This window comes from Pogona vitticeps, chromosome 15 (genome assembly GCF_051106095.1).
Source record: "Pogona vitticeps strain Pit_001003342236 chromosome 15, PviZW2.1, whole genome shotgun sequence".
NCBI lineage: Eukaryota > Metazoa > Chordata > Lepidosauria > Squamata > Agamidae > Pogona > Pogona vitticeps.
Window position 1 is genome coordinate 8,747,359 of NC_135797.1, and position 21,507 is coordinate 8,768,865.

At 44.5% G+C, this 21,507-nt stretch overlaps 1 protein-coding gene across 1 annotated transcript in view; it reads left to right on the forward strand.

The window, feature by feature from the left end:
* The window catches only part of CDC42BPG (CDC42 binding protein kinase gamma), a 101,408-nt gene that overhangs the window by 34,364 nt on the left and 45,537 nt on the right, over nucleotides 1-21,507 (forward strand). The window contains exons 2-9 of the mRNA XM_078382022.1: nucleotides 6,180-6,271; nucleotides 8,430-8,513; nucleotides 10,854-10,949; nucleotides 13,058-13,206; nucleotides 13,997-14,090; nucleotides 15,501-15,701; nucleotides 16,707-16,955; nucleotides 17,921-18,000. Of these exons, the coding sequence (XP_078238148.1) occupies nucleotides 6,180-6,271; nucleotides 8,430-8,513; nucleotides 10,854-10,949; nucleotides 13,058-13,206; nucleotides 13,997-14,090; nucleotides 15,501-15,701; nucleotides 16,707-16,955; nucleotides 17,921-18,000 (1,045 nt within the window). The remainder of the gene's footprint in view (nucleotides 1-6,179; nucleotides 6,272-8,429; nucleotides 8,514-10,853; nucleotides 10,950-13,057; nucleotides 13,207-13,996; nucleotides 14,091-15,500; nucleotides 15,702-16,706; nucleotides 16,956-17,920; nucleotides 18,001-21,507) is intronic.

Here is a 21,507-nt window from a genome sequence, read left to right on the forward strand (position 1 = left end):
GACCTTCTTTTTCACAAAAAAAAGATGGGAATATAAATTCTGCACCAAGATCAGGGGATTGCTGTAATGCGTATGAAATATGCCAATCAAACTCTTTCTCTAAATTGTCCTTTTCCGGAGGAGTTGCACTTCTTTCTGTTTTTTTTATCCCATGTGCTCAAAAAGGCATGAATTTCTCCCCAGCCATTACTTTACCTTGACAACAACCTTGTAAGGTAGGTCGGGCTAAGAGATTGTGACTGGCCCAAGGACACCCAGGGACTTTTATGGTTCTTCAGACGTCCTATTTATTGTTGTTGCTTCTATGTTCCTGGGCTTTTCTCTAGACCCATAAAGTAGCATATTTACAATTTAGAAGAAGGAGCCCCACACCAATAGTGGAGGCTCTCCGGATGCTTAAGCTGCGTCAGACCTTGAATTTCACCCGAGGATAGTAGTAGAGGAAGGGAAGTGTGGGACTCTGGCCTGCCCTGCCCTGTGGTCGCTCCTCGCAGCCAAATGCGACACCATCTTTCTTGACAGGGACTTCAGCCCCTGCAGGAGGAGACAGGTGCGATGGGAGCACAAGCAGGGCATGATGGAGCCTGCAAGCGCAGCCTGGGCCCCACCCTGCGCACGGGCCGGAACAGGCATCGGGGGCAGGAGAACAGGTCCGATCAGAGCCGCTCGAAAGCCGCAGAGAACGGCAGCCCTGCTCCACCGGCTTCCTTGTTTTGCCCGCTCGTGCAGTGTCCTTACAAATGAAGTGCGGTGTAAGGCAGGGAGAGCTGTGGAAGGCAGCGGTTATCACAGAGTCATAAAATAATGAAGATGGAGGAGGCCTGCAAGGCCATCGGGTCAAGCCCCCTGCTCAAGGCAGGAGTTCAAATCGAAGCAGATCGGTGAGGGGGTTGTCCTGTTCTCTCTTGAGCATTGAAGGGCTCACCACCTCCTGAGGTAATTGGCTCCACTGTTGTCGTGCTCTAACGGTTAAAACTTTTTTCCCCCTGATAATCAGCCTAAATCTGCCTTCCTGTAACTTGAGGCCATTATTATGTGGTCCTTCATTCTGGGATGGTTGAGAACAGATGCTGCCCCTCCTCTATACGACTAACTTTCAAGTATTTGAAAGGTGCTATAATATCTCCCCTCAGTCTTCTTTTCTCAAGGCTAAACATGCTGAGGTCTTTCAGGCTTCCAGGCCCCTGATCATCCTTGTTGCCCTCCTTTGTTCCAGTTTGTCAGCATCCTTCTTAAAGTGTGGTATCCAGAACTGGACACAACACTCTTGAGGCCTAACCAGTTCAGAATAGAGAGGAACTAGTACCTCTGAGGCTGAGGGGTCTGACGCCGAGAGAGGCCTGGAAGGAAAAAACAAGAAACCGGGCCTTCTTGGCGGTGGCTCCTCGGCTGTGGAACACCCTTCCAACAGAAATTCGGCTGGCACCCTCGCTGGGTGTTTTTAAAAGCCAGTTAAAAACTTGGTTATTCAAGCAGGCCTTCCCTCCAGTCAATTAAGTCTTTCCCCTTTTCTTTTTCTTTGCTATTCCATCTTGGTAATCCTCTCTTTAAATTAATTGTTTTAAATTGAAACTGTAGTTGTAATTTTTATGATTTTATATATTTTTATACTGTTTTGTTTTATTTTGTAAGCCGCCCCGAGTAGACATGGTCTAGAGGGGCGGGGTAAAAATCAAATAAATAAATAAATAAATAAATACCTCACAGGATTTTGGGACTATGTTTCCGTGAATGCAGCCTAAAACAGAATTGGCCATTTTTGCAGCGACATCACCCTGTTGGCTCATCTAGCTCTTCAGGCTTTGTGAATTCATTTTCTGGGAGGGAGTTATGCTCATTGAACATGTCATCGGACATGTTCCTATTTTACTTAACGTATTTGCAGACGGAAAGATTGTGATCTTATAATGCAGGTTCTCCATCAAGGAACCCTGTCAAAGAGACTTTCCAGCAGCCCCACTAAGAAACCAGCATGGTGTTGTGAGGAATAGCTTTGGACTATTACAGGGGAAGCTGGTGGAAAACTCTTGAGCTCTAATCCAAAGTTTACTACAGCTGCCCATGGTGTTGACCCCATCCCAAAATATGTTTGGCAGCATAGATATCTGCTTTAAAGTTTGGACTGAAGCATGGAACGGAGCCACCAGCTTACACTGGACTAACATTTGAGAGAACTGGCTTCATGTTTCCTTTCAGCTATGGACATTTATTTCAGCCTAGCCTGCCTCGCAGGGTTGTTATGAGCTTACAACACGGAGGAGAGGTGCATCTACTACCTTTAGTCACCATAAAAAGATGGAATATAAATGCAACAAAGAACAATAACACATCCTTGGTCAGTTTTGTGCCCTCCATTAGTATTCCACTGCAACTCCCGTCATTCCCCTGAATGGGCCCTGGCCGTCTCCCCAGCCAAAGCACAAAACCTTGCTGCAGATAGGCTGTGTGTATATCGCTGTATATCGCTGGTGGAATGCCTACTCCCACCAAGTTCTACCCGGGTCACACGGGCGAGCCAAGAGGTGAGGCTGAGGAGCTTAACGCCGAGGGAGGCCCGAAAAGAGAAAACAAGAAATAGGGCCTTCTCGGCGGTGGCTCCTCGCCTTTGGAATAACTTACCTCCTGGCATTCGCGGAGCTCCCTCGCTGGGCACCTTTAAGAACCTATTAAAGACTTGGATGTTTCGGCAGGCCTTCTCTCCAGATTACTTTTGATTTTCTTCTCTCCTTTATTGTTTCCCTATTTTTAATTGTTGTTGTAATTATGCTGTTTTATGTTATTGTATTTTATCTCTGTTGTTGGCCGCCTAGAGTAGTCCACCACGACTAGATAGGCGGGATATAAATAAAATAAATAAATAAATAAATAAATAAATAAATAAATAAATAAATAAATAAATAAATAAATAAATAAATAAATAAATAAATAAACTGGGCTCAACCCTGAGTGCTCCCTGGAAGGACAGATCCTGAAGCTGAGGCTTCAATCCTGTGGCCATCTCATGAGAAGAGAAGACTCCCTGGAGAAAAGATGATGATGTCGGGAAAGTGTGAAGGCAGGAAGAGAAGGGGACGAAAGAGGACTAGATGAATGGACAGGGTCATTGATGGAACCAACATGAATCTGACCCAACTCCGGGAGGCAGTGGAAGACAGGAAGGCCTGGCGTGCTCTGGTCCATGGGGTCACGAAGAGTCAGACACGACTAAACAACAAAAATAAGGGGGCTGGTTCACTTGGCCAACCATTTCTGAAAAGTGCTCCCCTGGTACAGAAAAGGCTGCTTTGGTTTGGGAGAAGGAACTCATGCATGGGAGGTTGAGGGCAATCAAGGCTCTTCTCAGTGCAGCCTACGTGTGAATGGGTATCTTTTAAAACATTTTCTTATAGCTGACCATGCCATTTTGTTGTTGTGAATCTGCTGAGGAAAAGAGGTGGGTCTGAAAGACCAAAGAAAAACACAGATGGAAACCAAGTCAAGCAAGAAATGAGTGGAGGGGAAATTTTCTTCATAAAAGGAAAAATGCTGTCCCCTCTTTGCAGGATCTGAGTGAGGGAAGGACCACTAAATCAAATTTTGGCTACATTTTACAGTGGTGCCTCGCATAGCAACGTTAATCAGTGCAGCAAAAATCACTGCTAAGCGATTTCGTCGCTATGCGATTTTAAAAATCCCATAGAAACGCATTAAAACCTGTTTAATGTGTTCCTATGGGCAAAAAACTGACCTTAAAGTGAAGATCCTCCATACGGCGGCCATTTTCGCTGCCTCTTAAGCGAGGAATCCGTGCAAAAACACAGCGGTTGGCCATTTGGGAACTGCCGATCAGCTGTTAAAAAAATCATTGCTTTGTGATGATCGGTAAACGAAACAGGGAACCGATCATCGCAAAGCGAAAAAACCCATTTAAAACATCACAATGCGATTGCTTTTGCGATCGCAAAATCTTCGTCGCTATGCGGTTTCGTCGCTAAACAGAGCGCCCGTTAAGCGAGGCACCACTGTAGAAGGACCTTTCTAGCTATAAGAAGGAGTTGTCATTAAAACAGTACTGTACAGTCGTGCCCCGCTGGACGATTACCCCGCTCTACGATGATTCCACTTAACATTGAAGTTTTTGCGATCGCTCTTGCGATCGCTTCACAATATTTAGATGGGGTTTTTTTGCTTAGCGATGATCGGTTCCCTGCTTCGGGAACTGATTTTTCGCTTTACGACAATCAGCAAACAGCTGATTGTCGGGTTTCAAAATGGCCACTGGCTGAAGAAAATGGCTCCCTGCTGTGTTAGGGACGGATTCCTCGCATTACAGGCACCAAAAATGGCCGTCGTATGGAGAATCTTCGCTGGACAAGCAGGTATTCAGCCCATTGGAACGCATTGAACTGTTTTCAATGTGTTTCAATGGGTTTTTTAATTTTGTTTGACGACCATTTCGCTCTACAGTGATTTTGCTAGAATGAATTAATGTCGTCAAGTGAGGCACCACTGTATCTTGAAAAGTAGTGAATTCTTCGCTGTTGGTATTTAGCAAGGCAAGATGGCAGTCTGACAGTGATTCAGGAGGTAGATGACCTCTTTTATTGTTGTCATGTGCCATAAAATCATCTCCAACGTATTGTGATCGTATGAATGACCTCTGCTGTCTTCTCCCATTTGTGCAGAATCTTTACAGCATAAACCTTCTCTATCTCCTTCATCCTCACAACTGCTACTTAGTGGTAAGAAAAGAGGATGCATCCAGAAAGTTACTCGGGCATCTTGGAGGTGATATGGAATCATGAGAAGTAGATTTGAATTTTGTGAACATTCTTTTTAGAAAGCATGTTTTTTAAAAATAAGAGTATGTTTAAAAATAGTACAGCATTTTTATAAAATTGAAAACATTTTTCTTAAAATTATGTAATTAATTTGGAGTAAGTATAGAAAATATTTAATCCAAAATTTTTCCACTATACCCAGTGATAGAGTTGGAGAATTTCCCAGTGACTTTGACAGATTTGGAGAATTTATTAAGAGAGATCACTGATTCATTGTTGTTGTTACGTGCCAGCAAGTCAGCCCTGACTTACGTTGACCCCACAAATGAGCAGCCTCCAAAATGTTTTGCCCCCAATAGTCCTTAATCAGCTCTTATAAACTCTGGCTTCCATTAAGGAAATCAGTCCATCTCATATTTGGTCTTTGTCTTTCTTCCAGAGAATCCTTTCTTCTCATGATGTGCCCCAAAGTAGGACAGCCTCAGTTTCAACATCTTTGCCTCCAAAGATAGTTCAGACTTGATTTGATCTAGGATCCACTTGTTGACCTTTCTGGCAGTCCAGGTTATCCGCAAAGCTCTCCTCCAGCACCACATTTCAAACGAATCTATTTTTCCCCCTGTCAGCTTTCTTTACTGTTCAGCTCTCACACCCCTACATAGTGATTGGAAATACAAGAGTGTGGATGGTCCTGATCTCCTTATATTTGATGATATTTTTCAGTTCCTTTGTTGCTGCCCTTTCTAGTCTTAACTTTCTTCTGATTTCTTGGATGCAATCTCCGGTTGGATTGATGACTGAATCAAGGTGTACAAAATCTCCTAGCTATTTCACTTTCTTCATTGTCAATGCTAAAGTTGTGTAGTTCTTCTATAGTCATGATTTTTGTCTTCCTAAAGTGTATATAAAATGTACCACATTTTTCCGTGTATAAGACACCCCATGTATAAGACGCCCTCACTTTTCTAATCCAAAATTAAGAAACCTAAGTGGGGCTTAGCAAGTGTAGGGGGAAAGGGATCAAACTGCGGCAGGATTGCTTTGATCCCTGCTTTCCCCTCCACTTGTTTTTTTCTCCCCTCAGCTTACTTCCGTGTATAAGATGACCCTCACTTTTTTTTGTCTAAACATTTTAGACAAAAGTATAATCTTATGTATGGAAAAATACAGTATATAGCTGATGAACTTTAGTTAGACATCCTTCAGTCTTGAGAGACTATGGTAATGTGCTCTGTATGGAGGACTTGGAACAGCGATGAACTTTAAGGTACGTTTAAAATGTATAATTCTGTTGCAGGCAGTTTTGTCTGTCTGTGTCCATGTGTGTGTCATTAAAATCCATTGGTACAGGAATTTGGCAACACAGGAAATCTGAAGTAACCCTTTCTCTCTCTCCCCCCCTTCATGTGTGCTTTCCAGCCTCCCCTTTTGTCACCAAAGCAAAGCAACTGCGTCTGCGCAGAGATGACTTCGAGATTTTGAAGGTGATTGGGCGAGGGGCGTTCGGAGAGGTGAGTGCCAGGGCACATTTCCATGTTCAGATTATGCAAACATATCAGCCCACAGAGGATAACTGAGTCTGCCTTGCAAGGTGGTGGGATAAATTGCTACCCCAGTTTCCATCTGTTGACTGTTAGGAGATGCAAGTCACACCTGAAGAAGAGGAACCAAAAAACAATAGCAAAAGGGGTTGAGTGATGAATCCACCACGATCACTGAGGACAATTGCCATCCATCTGATGAACAGATTTCTTGTTCCTTGACTTACAAACGCTTTGACCTACGAACATTTTGAGTTACAAACAGCTCCGTTCGCAAAATTTTGCTTTGACTTGCGAACGGAGCTTTGACTTACGAACGAAAAAAGGCAGGGGGAAAGGGCGGGAAATTTAAATGTACTAACTGTTGGTGGTGAGGAGGCTGCTTCTTTGTAGTTCTTTCGCCCCAACGGTTCAGGAAAGGGATGCGGTGGTGGGGGTGGCCCAGCGTCGAGAATCAGCGCCATTTGAATCTCTTGCCATCGGCCTGCGGAGGAGCGCTGAGGACTGGCACGGCCGCCCCGGCGAGCAGCTACTGGTGCCAGTTCCGGAGCTGGAGCCGGTGTCAGGTACCAGCGGCAGCCTCGGTCCGCAGAGGGTGGCGAGGAGCGAGCAGGAGGCGAGCAGCCAAAGCACCCCATCCAGGCTCAAGCCTCCTAGCCGCGGCGGTTGCAGTGGCGGTGGAAGCCCAGGAGGCTGAGGAGGCTTTGGACCGATGAGGTGCTGCTTTTAACAAAAGTTTTGGGTGGGTGACTTTTGTTTTGTTTGGGGGGGACTGACGGTCAATTTTGTTTTGTTGGTTTTTTTTAAAAAAAGTCTTAACTTTCTTCTGATTTCTTGGATGCAGTCTCCAGTTGGACTGATGACAATTGCGATTGCAAAAAGATCGTCGTAATGCAGTTTCGTCATAATGCAGGGCAATCGTAAAGCAGGGCACGACTGTACATTGATTATTTTGTTTGCTATAGTTTGAAGACTGAAACAATTCTGGCCTCCAGGAATTCTGAAATAGAAGTCCTGCAGTCACTCACCAATGCTCATGCTGGTTAGAATATCTGGGAGCTGAAGTTCAAAATATGACGAGGGCCAGATTTTTCCCATCTCTGCCCTAATGATTCCCCCCTACCTCAAAATCTTCTACTTGGTATGGGCCCACAATTTGTCGTTGTTGTTATGTGCCATCAAATTGCTCCAGATTTATGGTAGCCCTGTGAGTTAGTCTCTGGAGGCAGGAATGTTGAAACTGAGGCTATCTTATTTTGGGCACATCATAAGAAGGCAGGATTCGCTGGAAAAGCAGCATAATGTGGGGAAAGGGGGAAGGCAGCAGGAGGAGAGGAAGACCAAATACGAGATGGACTGACTGTTCCTAAAGGAAGCCACAGGCTTGAGTTTACAGCCCTGAGCAGGGCTGTTGAAGACAGGACAGTTTGGAGATTGCTCTTTCCTGGGGTCACCATAAGTCAGGGGTGACTTGATGGGATATAACAACAACAACAAAAAAAAAAACGAATTAGTGCTCACTCTTAATACAGTCTCCAAAGTTGTGGGAAATTCTCCAAATCTTATCACTGGGCATAGTGGAAATATTTTGGACTAAGTGTTTTTCTTTACTTATTCCAAATTAATAATATATTTTTGAGAAAAAGGTTTTCAGTTTATTAAAATGTACTCTTTTTAGAGGGATGTGGTGGCGCTGCGGGTTAAACCGCAGAAGCCTCTGTGCTGCAAGGTCAGAAGACCAGCAGTCGTAAGATGGAATCTACGCGACGGAGTGAGCACCCCTTGCTTGTCCCAGCTCCTGCCCATCTAGCAGTTCAAAAGCATGTAAAAATGCAAGTACATAAATAGGTACCACCACGATGGGAAGGTCACGGTGTTCCGTGTCTAGTTGCGCTGGCCACGTGACCATGGAATATTGTCTTCGGACAAACACTGGCTCTATGGCTTGGAAACGGGGATGAGCACTGCTGCCTAGAGTTGGACATGACTGGACTAAATGTCGTCATGGGGAATCTTTACCTTTTTACTCTTATTAGATCGTCTAAAAAGAACCTAATTCTCATGATTCCATATCACCTCCAAGATGCCTGAGTGACATTCTGGATGCATCTTCTTTTCTTACCACTAGGTAGCAGTTGTGAGGATGAAAGAGACAGAGAAGGTTTATGCCATGAAGATTCTGCACAAATGGGAGATGCTGAAGAGAGCAGAGGTACTTTCCCCCCCCCCCACTCTCATTTCATCCTTTTGAGGTGGGACCACATGGAACGAGGCATGGGAAGGGAGAGAGAGAGAGAACTGTTTCAAAGAACAGTGGGGAAACAGCGGGTCATTTTAGAAGGGCTGCCTGGTGTGGATGGAAATCAAAGGGTGAGTGGATCTAATGCTGGGTGGAACCGGGGCTCAAAAAGAAATGCAGGAATCCTACCGTTGGATCCAGGAGCCAGGTCCGGGTTTGCTTCCTTAGTATTTCCTGCTCAGGGAAGATAAGGATAACCTCTGCTGGGTTTATAGTTTCAATACCATCTGGAAGCCAGCTTAACACCCAGGGAACTAGTGACTCTGGAGGAGACGGTCCCCGACCATAGCCATGGACATTTTTTGGCTTGTGCCGGGTCACATTGGGTAGAGATCCAGTCCAGCACCCAGCACTCTGTAGATGATTTTGGCATATTTTGTGGTAATGTGACATGAAACTAGTCACGCACCTACTTGTGAGCAGCTGCTACTTCACCAGATCACAGCAGCAGCCCCTGCGGTTTGAATGCTCTCTCTCTCTCTCTCTCTCTTTCTGTTTGAGCATTTTACAAGTTCCTGAACTATATCTATTTATAGTCACGATTTTTAATTTGTAACTCAGAATTCATCAGCCTCATAGGGCTGATGATTTATATAATAAAACTGTGTGCTCTTAGGCAGGGTTCTGGGTTTTAGGATTGTTATGAGGGTGTGTCTGTTTTGGTCTGGTGCCTGAGTGTTCTTTGTGAATTTCATTGTATGTGTATGCAGTGTACATATGTTCAATGACAATAAATTATTATTATTATAATGATTATTATTATTATTATTAATAAAATTAAATTAATGTTAACCAACATATACAAACCAGAAGTTAAACATTTTTTAAAGTGCTAAATACAGACTGGAATAAATAGGTCTGATGATGTGTATATGTGTGTGTGTACACACACAGCATTGATAGTGGCAGAGTTTTGAATTTCTTGTAAAATTCCCTATTTACCATGAAGCCGAAATACAGAGATTGACAGAAGAAAATAACTTTTAGTTCATCAGATAGTCCACCCTTTTCTTGTCAACTGTCCTTTTGTCGGCAGGTAAAGACATTTCTCTTCAGGCAAGGTTTTCATTAGTGACTGGCAGTCTGAAAGGGTTTTTTTTTCATATTTGATTGTGGTGTTTTGTTGCTTTTAAATGTGTTTGTAGTATTGATTTTATTTACTGTTTTTATATGATGCTTTAAATATTCTTTTTAAATGTTTGTATAGTTACTGTTCTTAGCTTGGATGGTCATCCCAGTCCAGAAACGTTCCTCCCAGTCTCTCAAACTACATACAGCATGCAAGGTGGTAAAAACTCCAACAATAATGATCAATGATGAGGGAGAGGCTTACAAAGATATCCGCCAGACATCTTGTCCGTTGAGGCATATGAGAAAATAAATCGCCTCAGGTGTCGTCACCACTACGCCCTCACTGTAACTCCACTGTGTCACTTTCAACACCCCATCACTCTTTGTACCCCCAGAAGATTTTTTCCTAGAACCAGAACTGGGCATTCTGTGGCCTTCCAGAATTGCTGAACTATACCTCCCACCAGCCTCTCCAGTGGTGAGGATTGATGGGAGTTGTAGTCCAGAACATTGCCACCCTGGCCTGAATGAAGCTTAGAATCCACTCTTCGGGTTATTGAATGGATGTCTGACACAAAGGCCATGAGTCCAACTGTGACTGTGACCTGGGCCGTCATATCACTCTGCCTTCTACTTTGCCCACAATGACCCACTTTCCTTTCTCTTCCCCCCCCCTCCCAATTCACCTGGATGCCAAAGCCTAGTCTCAAGGGCTGTTCTGCCATTTCTTCATGAAATCCAGACTCAAACTCGGTCCCTCTTCATCCCTATCACTCGACATAATTCTCTCCAGCAGTCAAGAAGAGCTCAAGTTGGAGCTTGGATCAACCACTTTTTGTGCCCTTTTGGCTTTGCTTTGGGAGGATGCAGGGCAAGGGTGCCCCCATGCAGAAAGGTGACTTCTCCTTAGTCCCCAACTAGCTGGCAGTCCGTCTTTGGCAACTCTCTGAACCTCAGCTAGTAGGCTCATCACTGTACGTCAGCGGTTCCCATCTTTGGATAACCCGAGTGTTCTTGGACTACAGTTCCCAGACTGCAATTCACTGGGCAGTCGTTTCTATCTTGCCTTGTGTACTTTTGAGGGGAATCTGTCTTCCCTCTGCTGGAGACCAAAAACTGAGCTAAGTCTGGAATCACAGAGTCGGGTATTAAGTGGGGTTTTCTGTACGGCTTCCCTTGCAGACCGCTTGCTTCCGGGAGGAGCGTGACGTGCTGGTTCATGGGGACAGGCAGTGGATCACCACTTTGCACTATGCCTTCCAGGACGATCACTACCTGGTAAGCCTCCTCAGGAAGCCCACGATGGTTGTAAGGTCTTGGAGGAAGGGACGCAAGCCCCTGATTTGGCTTGCATGCCTTCCCAAGAGATCCCACCCCCACCCCCCCAGCAGAAGGATTTTTGGAGATGGAGGAAATGATCCCTGTAGGTTCACTTGGTTGAGCAGGCGGAGGGGCTGAACAACCCATGTTATTGGAAGAGGAAGGTGAGCACTTTGTAGTTGTTTTGAGAAGTTGCTGTGGCCCTCCGGGTGGACCAAACAGTTCTCCAGACAAATTGATCAGGGATTTGATAAAGCATATTGAGAGTGCGATTAGACGGTCTAGTGGGATCAGGTTGGATTAGACTAAACAGGGTTTCTTTAGAGTGCAATATGCCATTTAGGGTGACCCTTGGGACGTGGTGGCGCTGTGGGCTGAACCGCAGAAGCCTGTGCTGCAGGGTCAGAAGACCAAGCAGTCGTAAGATCGAATCCACGCGACGGAGTGAGCTCCCATTGCTTTGTCCCAGCTCCCGCCAACCTAGCGGTTCGAAAGCATGCAAATGCAAGTAGATAAATAGGGACCACTTCGGTGGGAAGGTAACAGCGTTCCGTGTCTAAGTCGCACTGGCCATGTGACCACGGAAGATTGTCTTCGGACAAAACGCTGGGTCTATGGCTTTGAAACGGGGATGAGCACCGCTCCCTAGAGTCGAACACGACTGGACAAAAATTGTCAAGGGGAGCCTTTACCTTTACCTTTTTGGATCCACATGCCAGGAATAAGTGATTTTAGGGCAGGAAACCACACTGCATCTCAAAGCAACCATATTTGGCTCCTGCATCCTTCCCTGTCTCCCTCTCTGTGGGGAGCAGGAGAAAACTCCATTTTTTAAAAATGGTCAATGATGTGCCCATTAATTGCTTTGTCACCAAGTGACGTAGCACAGAACTCTAAGGAATGGGAGAGGAAAAAAATCTCCTCCACATCCCAGTGATGGAGCAGAGGAAAGCTGGAAAAAAAAATTGTGTTTTTTGGCAAGTAGCATTCTGGTAAATCAGCTTGCCAGCAAGTGCCACCAAGTAACATGGTGATTAGATTTTACGAACAATTAAACCATCCCTGAAAAAGATCTCCATATCTCCATCCTCTAGTGTCTCTGTTGCAGAGTTTTGAATTTTTTGGTTATATTCCTTTGAGCAGCAGATGTGCAGGAATTCACAGAGCAGATTAGCTTCATATTCCTCACATTATTCCACCCCCTTTTCTCATCAGCTGGCAGTTACAGTTTCAATAACTCACTTTGAGACATTAGTAGGAAAAACAGAATTAAAGGTTTCATTATTTACAACTGAACACATCAAAGAGCAAATTAACAGACATGACTGCCTTCAACAAAAGATTTCAACAGACTCTTGAGAGGGGGAGGGACACTGAGCAGAGAGGCGGGGCTCTCTTTAAATTCATGGGCAGGGAAAGAACAATTAGTACTGGATAGATTGACAGTCACTCCAGTCCAGAAATGTCTCTCCCAGCCAAACCTACTGAGGGCAGCATGCAGAGTTTCAAAAGCCCTAGCAGTCTTCTCCTTCAAGGAAAGCTTGTTAGTAAGTGACATGGAGGGTCCAGTTTTATTCAGTCCCAGTGAGCACACATACTGGAACTAAGCCAAAGCAGAGCAGTCCTAACAACACTTAGGAGGGGGGGAAAAACACATCTCACTCTGCCGGTGACCCAGAATGATGTGGATAGGCATGAATAATGGGTGGGCTGGTTCACAATGACCAAAATGGAGTAAACCAGCTCATTCGCAAAGCAGCTGTAGGATACAGTGCTGTCTTATTAACTTTTTTTAATCTCTTAAATTTATATCTTCCCTATCCAAAAAAATGCAACAATGGTCCCTACAATAAAACTCGTATTAAAAGCAAACAAACATGGTTAAAACACAAAAACACAAATTTTAGATATGATGAAAAACACATCACTGTAAAGAAAGAAAAGGCATTTCATTTAAAACCCAGCTAGATGCTGAAAGCTTGTCAAGATAAGGTCTTTGCTTTGATCTTCACTTTTCATTTCGTGCCTTCCACCCACCCTTTTCTGCTCTCCCTCCCCCCCCCCAGTATTTGGTAATGGATTACTATGCAGGTGGAGACCTGCTGACCCTCCTCAGCAAGTTTGAAGACCGCCTCCCTGAAGACATGGCTTGTTTCTACCTGGCCGAGATGGTCCTGGCAATCGACTCCCTCCACCAGCTTCAATATGTCCACAGGTAACTGAGCTGGCAAGTGATGTTGCAATGGAGGCAGGGTTCTCGGGGTCAGAATGTTCAGATTTTCTGATGAACAGGCGTTCGTTTTCTGCCTCTCTTAGACTTCACACTCTGCTTAGCTGCCGTCCTCTGAGTAACTGGAGGAAAGATAGATCTCTCAGCAACAACAATATATTTTAAAGAGTTGTCTGTGTCCTAATATGATTTTCTGAATTAACAAATAAGAGCTGATAATGTTGCAAAAGATCTGCTCTTAGTGGAGAAAAAAATCTGCTAGTTCTCATTGGCTAAGTGATTGGTCTGCATTTTTGCACTCTTGTTAAGCACCTGGCTGTTTGAATTCTCGAGAACAGCTGCACCTCAGAAACCTACCCCTCTGCGGAAGCAACACCCCCCCTCCCCGCCTTCTTCACTCGTAAGATGAGAAAAGTAGCTCTTGGTCTTTGACGAGGACCTGAAGTACCGGTCCTGCAGACGATCATCCTCAGTTATAAGAAGTGCAATGCAGATAGCCAAGGGTGGTAGCTAGGGAGGTGGGGGTGTACCTACATTTGGAAAATTTGCTTTAAAAAAAAATACTTGGATCCATGTTGCCTCATTCTATCCTTTCTTCCTTCTCCTGGAGAACTTCAGAGAAACAGAAATTCCTGTACCCCCCAAATAAGCTGGAGACTTTTGAGGGGCCCCTGAGGTGTAGTTAGAGTTCTAGCCACTGCCCTCCCCCCCAGCTCCCAAGGCTACAACCACTGTGTGTCTCTGGCATTGGCTAACGTTGGTCCCCACTCTACAGGGACATCAAACCAGACAACATCCTCATCGACACAAATGGGCACATCCGGCTGGCCGATTTTGGTTCTTGCCTACGTTTACGTCCTGATGGCACAGTGAGTCTGATGTGTTCTGGGTGGTGTTGTGGGCTCTGGCGTAGTGGCGAACCATCTTCTGTGCTTCCTCTGAGATTAACAGAGAGAAAAATGAGTTATCTCAGGTACAATATACTGTTGTAAACTATCCCGCTTGTAATGCAGAGTATTTGAGAATGATTTGTATTGCAGAGTTTTGAATTTTGGTTAAGTTTTTCTGGCTGCACAACAGAAGTATTGGGATTCACAGAGCAGAATAGGTTTCCTGGGTAGATCATCCCTTTTCTCTCATTAATATAATATAATATAATTTATTGTCATTGTAAGTATATACACAGTATACCCAGACAACGAAATTCACTAATTGGCACTTAGTCTCAGTAAGTCATCCTGAGACATTAGTAGATGAAAAAGCAAAAGGTTTCATTTACTCACAATTGAACAAATTTACAGCAAACTAACAACACATGGCTGTCTGACTTTCAGCAAAGATCTCAACGAACTGACTTCCAACAGATTATTAACTGCCAGAAGACAACAGAGAGGGTGAAAAACAGCTCTCATTAAAGAGCAGGTCTCTCTTTGAATTCAGAGGTAGGAGGGAACATCTGGTTGCTGCTGGATAGATTGACAATCACCCCATCCAGCCACACCTAAAAGAGGTTGCAACAAAGAAGTTGCAAGGTTGCAACAAAACTCCCAACAGTTTGGTCTTGAATGGGTGACTAGGAGTCATTATTTTTACAGAAGACCTGCTTGATAAGTCTTAATGCACCCCTTGCTGTTCGGACTCTCCTTACTTAAATTTGTGTTTTGCTTTTTAGAAAATATACACATTGATGTATCTTTTATCTGAAAAAGACCCAGAATAGAACTCTTAAAGTCAGACTGGAACCCGGTAGACTTGGAGCCAAACTGAAGTTCTTTCTTAGCTAAGGGACCTATTAGCTCTCCCATCATACTCAATGAAAAAAAAGCTGTTTCTGGAGAACTTGAGAAAAGGAAAGAAATTTGTGATAGTGTTCATCTTTTTTTCAACTCAACGTGGTCATCAGGAAGATCTGCCATGGCCCAAATGGCCTCATAAATACCCACACTTTGCCCGTGCTTGGTTTAAAAAAAGGAGGATGGGCTTGATTTTAAAGATGTCAGAAGCCAAGTAAGAAGTTCAGAGTCTACCACCAGAGCAGGTATCTAAATGTTTTCTTTCTTTCTTTCTTTCTTTCTTTCTTTCTTTCTTTCTTTCTTTCTTTCTTTCTTTCTTTCTTTCTTTCTTTCTTTCTTTCTTTCTTTCTTTCTTTCTTTCTTTCTTTCTTTCTTTCTTTCTTTCTTCCTTCCTTCCTTCCTTCCTTCCTTCCTTCCTTCCTTCCTTCCTTCCTTCCTTCCTTCCTTCCTTCCTTTCTCTCTCTCTCTCTCTCTCTCTCTTTCCAGGTGATCTCTTCGGTGGCTGTGGGAACCCCTGACTACATCTCCCCAGAGATCTTGCAAGCCATGGAGGACAGAAAAGGAAAATATGGCCCAGAATGTGACTGGTGGTCCCTGGGGGTCTGTATGTATGAGCTGCTTTTTGGCGAGACTCCCTTCTATGCTGAGTCTCTGGTGGAGACCTACGGGAAGATCATGAACCACGAGGTGAGCCACCCCCTGTTGACAAAGCAGCAGGAAAGTGGGAGAAGACTTATGAAATTTATTGTCATCAATCTCTCTCAAATGTTTTTTTCCCCACATGGCAGCTTAGAATCAAAGAAAAATACAGTAATTTTCTTCCTTCATCAAGGCATAGGGGTCTTTTCGGTCAGCCCTATGGATAACACATCTCCTATATGAAATGCATTCATCCACGGTTTCTTGAATGTCACGTCACCTGCTTTAGTGGGAGCCATGAGTTCAGAAAGAAGCAGTGTGTCACATCCTGAATTTACAGACCTATTGTTCTTAACCTGGCTTATCTTATCAGGGTGATAAAATGCTGACCTGATCAGAGAAGGAATTTGTGCCACCCAGCAAGCAGCCAAAACTCTCTCCTCCCTTTAGAGGTGGATTGTCTGCTATTTCTCTTTGCCATTTGTAATTCAGGAGGGCTAGGCTATAAAGACACTGCTTGCCCAAACCAAGGGGCTGGCCGTCTGCTGTGGGGAGGAAGAGGCACGTCATCTGTCTGATGCTAGTCCTCCTAGCCCCCCTGCCAATCACCCAGACAACTTTTGAAGGCACTGTTGGCTTTCTGCCTTCATCAGGACTCAACAGGAGTTCACTGGCCGGCCCCAAACCACCAGTTACCACAATGGGCCAGGGATCCATCAGCCACTCCCACTCAGTGACTGATGGATCCCTGCCCTTTGGGATCAGAAAGGCAAGCAGGGGAAAAAAAGGAAGACCCAACATGAGATGGACCGGTTTCCTAAAGGAAGCCACAGGCTTGAGTCTACAAGCGCTGAGCAGGGCAGTTGAGGACAGGACATTCTGGGGACAGTCCCTTGCTGGAAGTTGGAGGCAACGTGAGGGCACATAAGGACGACAAGGCCCTGGATGGCTGGGCTGGGGAATTGAATGTTACCACTGTGGTGGTTGTGCCTTCCCCTCTCCTCTCCCCACCCCCTGAGCCTCTTTGCTTCCTCTTTGGCCCTTTCCCCCTAGGACCATCTGCAGTTCCCTCCAGACATCACTGACGTCTCGGAGAGCGCCAAGGACCTCATCCGAAAGCTCCTGTGCCACCAAGACCTGCGGCTGGGCCAGAAGGGCATCCAGGACTTCAAGAGCCACCCCTTCTTTGAGGGGATCAACTGGGACAACATTCGCGACACCCCTCCACCCTTCTTGCCAGAGGTGGCCAGTCCCGCTGACACCTCCAACTTTGATGTGGACGATGAGACCCTTAAGGAGTCGGTAAGACAAGTTGGACCGGGGCGGGGGGAAACGGGATCACAGAGAGCAGCATTTTCTCTCTTTTGGCTGCAGCCTTCCTTGGGCAGGGGAATGAGTGCCAAACTGTTACAGAGTTTTGAATTTCTGGTATAATTCCCTTTCTTACACAGTAGAAACACAGAGACTCACAAAGGGGGAATAGCTAGTTCCCCAGAGAGTCCATCCTTTTCTTATTAACTGTTATTTTCAGTCCCCAATAACGTATTCTGAGTCATTCGTAGGAGAAGGAATTAAAACATTTCATTTGTTACAATTGTGAGCACCTCAGTAGCAAACTAACATGCAACAGACTAAAGAGAGGGAAAGGAACACTCAGCAGAGACCTGGGCTTCTTCTTGAATTTAGAGGCGGGAAGATACGATTGGTTAGTGCTGGACAGATTGACAGACACCCCAGCCTAGAGAAGTCTCTTCCAGGCAAACGAACTACAGATAGCATGCAAGGTTGTAAAAACTCTTAACATGCACAACAGGGAAGGCTTAACAGGTTGCCGAGAACTCCAAGATTTGGAAAAATATAAAAAAGCTCATGAGAAACCAGGACCTGACGTCTGCTCCCCCAATACTAAAAAAGTCAAAAATGCAAAGTGTCTGACAACATAATGTGGTGAGGGTGAGAGGAACGAAATCTGGTATACTGAAAGGGGGTCCCAGCTCACCGTGAGACCAAACATGGAATTTCTGCTGCCTTGCTCCAGTGAGCCACAAGTAAAGATCAACAGTTGAGGACGGGGGAGAGCCTTGTTTTAGCCTGATTGGTTCTGTCTTTTCCCCCACAAATGTTGGCTTCACCTGTGAAGGTCAAGAGGGTAGGGGAAGGTAACTCAGAAGATGGCCTGGGAGAGCTGAGCATCTGGCCCTTTTCCAGGCATGGGAAGAAAAGCAAACCCAAATGAATGTGTTCTTCCTGCTCTTCCCCACTTCCAGGAGACACTCCCGCCTGTATCTCATGCAGCGTTTTCTGGCCATCATCTACCATTTGTTGGATTTACCTTCACGTCTGGAAGGTGAGCAAGTCTCCTTTTTTATCACTGTGAACACCGAGGGGATTTTCAAAATGTAGAAGGATTTCTTTTCAGCCGGAAGGGACAGGATTTGTTTCTGTCATTGGAGAGTAAAAACTGGCATTCCTGCATCTTTGTTTGTCTCTCTTTTGATCTGTCCATCTGTTATTCAGAAATATGAACCACGGTCAAAATCAGGCAAAATCATAAAGACATTGACTGTTTCTCATATATTGGAATAATAGACTGATAATATTATTTCTTGGCATTGCTGGTGTCTGGGGGCAGACCAAAGTGTCACAAGCCCTATTATTATTCAAAAACGCCAGGCACAGTCAATGAAAATTATAAAAGCATTGACTGGTATTATGTAACAGTTTTGACCAAAAACCTAAGTATCTGTTAAATATCGGTGCGTATGAATGCTGTATCTAATACTGCCGTTTTTCTGTAGCTCTGATAGTGTTATTTCTGAGATCTGTAACTGCTTGTAAACTGTGGGAATTTTCTTGATATTGTTCCCCAAATCCTGATGATGATGGGAACCACTGAAGTGTGTTTTTCAATCCACAAGCAAGAGGTTTCAATTGGTAGATCTCTGTGTTTTGTTAGTTTTTCCAATTCCCCTTTTTTCAGCTCTGGTGGTGTCTGGCGTGTTATGTTCAAGGTGTCTATCAGTTTGGATCCAGAAATCTCAAAAGTTCTTCTTCATGGCCTCTGTGAATGCACACAACTGGGTTAAGACTGCGCCTGCGCAGGACTCCTCGGAATATTCTAGAACTTAAAACATATGATTAATAGTATGTTTCCCCATGGTGCGCATGCTCCGCCCACCCGTAATACCTCAGATCCTTTTTGTCGCCGTTGCGAACGGACTTCTTCGTACTAGAGCTGTTTTTTCCCCCAACCTGTTATTGTTTCTGGTCTAGCTTATAGATTATCCTCTGTACCTCTGGAAAATTTTGATCTTTGACTGGCTACAATTTAAGATTATTGGATTCTGGTTCGTACGTTGTTTACCTTGGTTTTTGATCTCTGGACTGATTATCGATTATCGTTTTTGGAGTACGAACTTGATTGTGATTATTTGGATTCTGATTTTCGGCTTGGATATTGGTGAATCGTTAATGTTTCCCCGTGAGTCTTCCTTCCTTTCCCTCTTTTTACCTTTACCCGGGTTTCGAGAATTTTACGGCCTTCTCAGGCCCATTTAAGTGGTGTACATTGTGCGCCAACAAGATCCCCTTTATAGATGGCCATGACCGCTGCTTATTTTGTTTGGGGGAGAGGCACCAAACTCACTCTTGTCAAGAGTGCAAAAAGTCGACCAAACCGGCCCTTAAGCTTCACTTATACCTCTGGGAAAAATCACTTTCTCCGTCAAGCCCGGCAGCCATGGAGTCGGCCTTGGTTCCGCCTCCTACTCTCCTTCCTGAGCCCGCTGCATCTTCAGTCCCGGCTACTCAGTCCCCAAGGTCATCGTCTAAGTCTTCTAAGCAAAAGTCTTCAGCATCAACATCGAAGAAGGCTTCGATGTCGACTTCAATGTCGAAATCACCATATGGAGAGGGTCACGAGAAAAAGAAAATAGTCAGTAAACAGAAGAAGGATAAGCATTCTTCCATATCTGCTCCACTGTGAGAAATTCCTCCAATTCCAGCTTCAGTTCCATCACCTCGAGACCTGCCACACCCGGACTCCCTCTCTGAGGGGATCGGTTCCATGCCACCTCTACAGGCTCAGGCTTCGGTTTCAATATCGACCCAGTCTCCGAGCCAAGGCCATTTTAAGGCTGATGTCATCTCCAGCCCCGCCTTGGCCCATTTTGAGCCCTATGTCTATCGGGAGGGCAACAGGAATTTATCTATCGAATTCAGAGGTGTCACCACAACATGTATCCTCCATGGAAGCGAACAGTCAAATGTCGGCACATTTCTCCAGCCCAACAGTACCCTCAACATTGTGGTTCTTCCTTGTCCATCCCAGCGTTGAGTTTTTTCAGAGTACGAGGAGCCTTCATATGTGGAGGTCGATCAAAGGGGTGAGTGATGCCGATAACGTGATGATGACTTCAACATCGATCCTTATTATGATACCGGAGACTATGTGAGGACCAAAAGAGTGCGGTATGTCTATGCCTCTTCTTCCCCCCCCCCCCCCGTCGCCCTCTCTCCCTCGGCCAAGCATTGAGAAGTCACCATCTATCACCTTCTCCTTCTCTTTCTGTTGTGAGGGTTTCTTCTGTATTGTCAGTTTCGGAGCACGACTTACCCTCAGAGGCTTCAGAGGAATTTCCATCAAACCATCAGATGTAGTCGACCTCTCCCGTTCTCAGATGATTCTTCGCATGGCTAAATCTCTTGAGCTGGACATAGAGCAACCACCTCCTCCCAAACAAGATCTCGTCTTCGATGACATTATTTATTTATTTATTTATTTATTTATTTATTTATTTATTTATTTATTTATTTATTTATTTATTTAATATTGCGCCTATCTGGTCGGTTAAGACCACTCTAGGCGGCTTGTCAAGATAAATCCCCACCATTAGGTTTGGCGTTCATTCCAGCAATGCTGGATATCATTAAGGAATCGTGGAGTCAACCATTCATGTCCCTGCAGATTCCTAGACATGTGGAAAACCACTACAGAACACACGGAAATGACACTGCTTTCCTCACCAAGCATCCTGCACCTAATTCCATAATCATGCAGTCCAACCAATCTCAGGCTGGGAACCGGTCAAAAGTCACACCTACTAACAAGGAAGGTCAGAAACAAGACGTTCTGGGCCGTAGGCTTTATTCTCTGGCCTCATTTGTCATGAGGGTATCAAATTATCAAGCAGCTATGGGGGCGTATCAGAGGCAGTTGTGGAGCAAGGTCTTGCCCATTGTCCAGGCTGCTCCTGAGGAGATTAGAGCTACTGTGCTCAACGCTCCCCAAGAGGCAACGATGTTGGCAAAGCAACAGTGTTTGGCATCCCGCCAGAAGGCGGATGCTGCTTCTAAAGCTATGACATTGGCCATCGTGCTTAGAAGGCATGCTTTGCTGCGCTCAGCAGGGATCAGAGATGATGCGAGGTCCCATGTTGAGGACCTTCCATTTGATGGAGTTGGCTTGATTTTTTATTATTATTATTATTATTATTATTATTATTATTATTATTATTATTATTATTATTATTATTATTATTATTATTATTGTTGTTGTTGTTGTTGTTGTTGTTGTTGTTGTTGTTGTTGTTTTTTTTTTGTTTTTGTTGTTTTTGTTTTTGTTTATTTTATTTTATTTTATTTTATTTTATTTTATTTTATTTTATTTTATTTGTACCCCACCTATCTGGTCAGCACGACCACTCTAGGCTGCTTCCAGACAAATAGAAATACAACAACATATACATATAGCAAAATAAAAGTATCCAACAAAAGACAATCAATGAACAATAAACAATAAGCAAATTCTTCAAGATGGCAAATGACAGAGGATAGATAAAGAAAAATTAAGTGT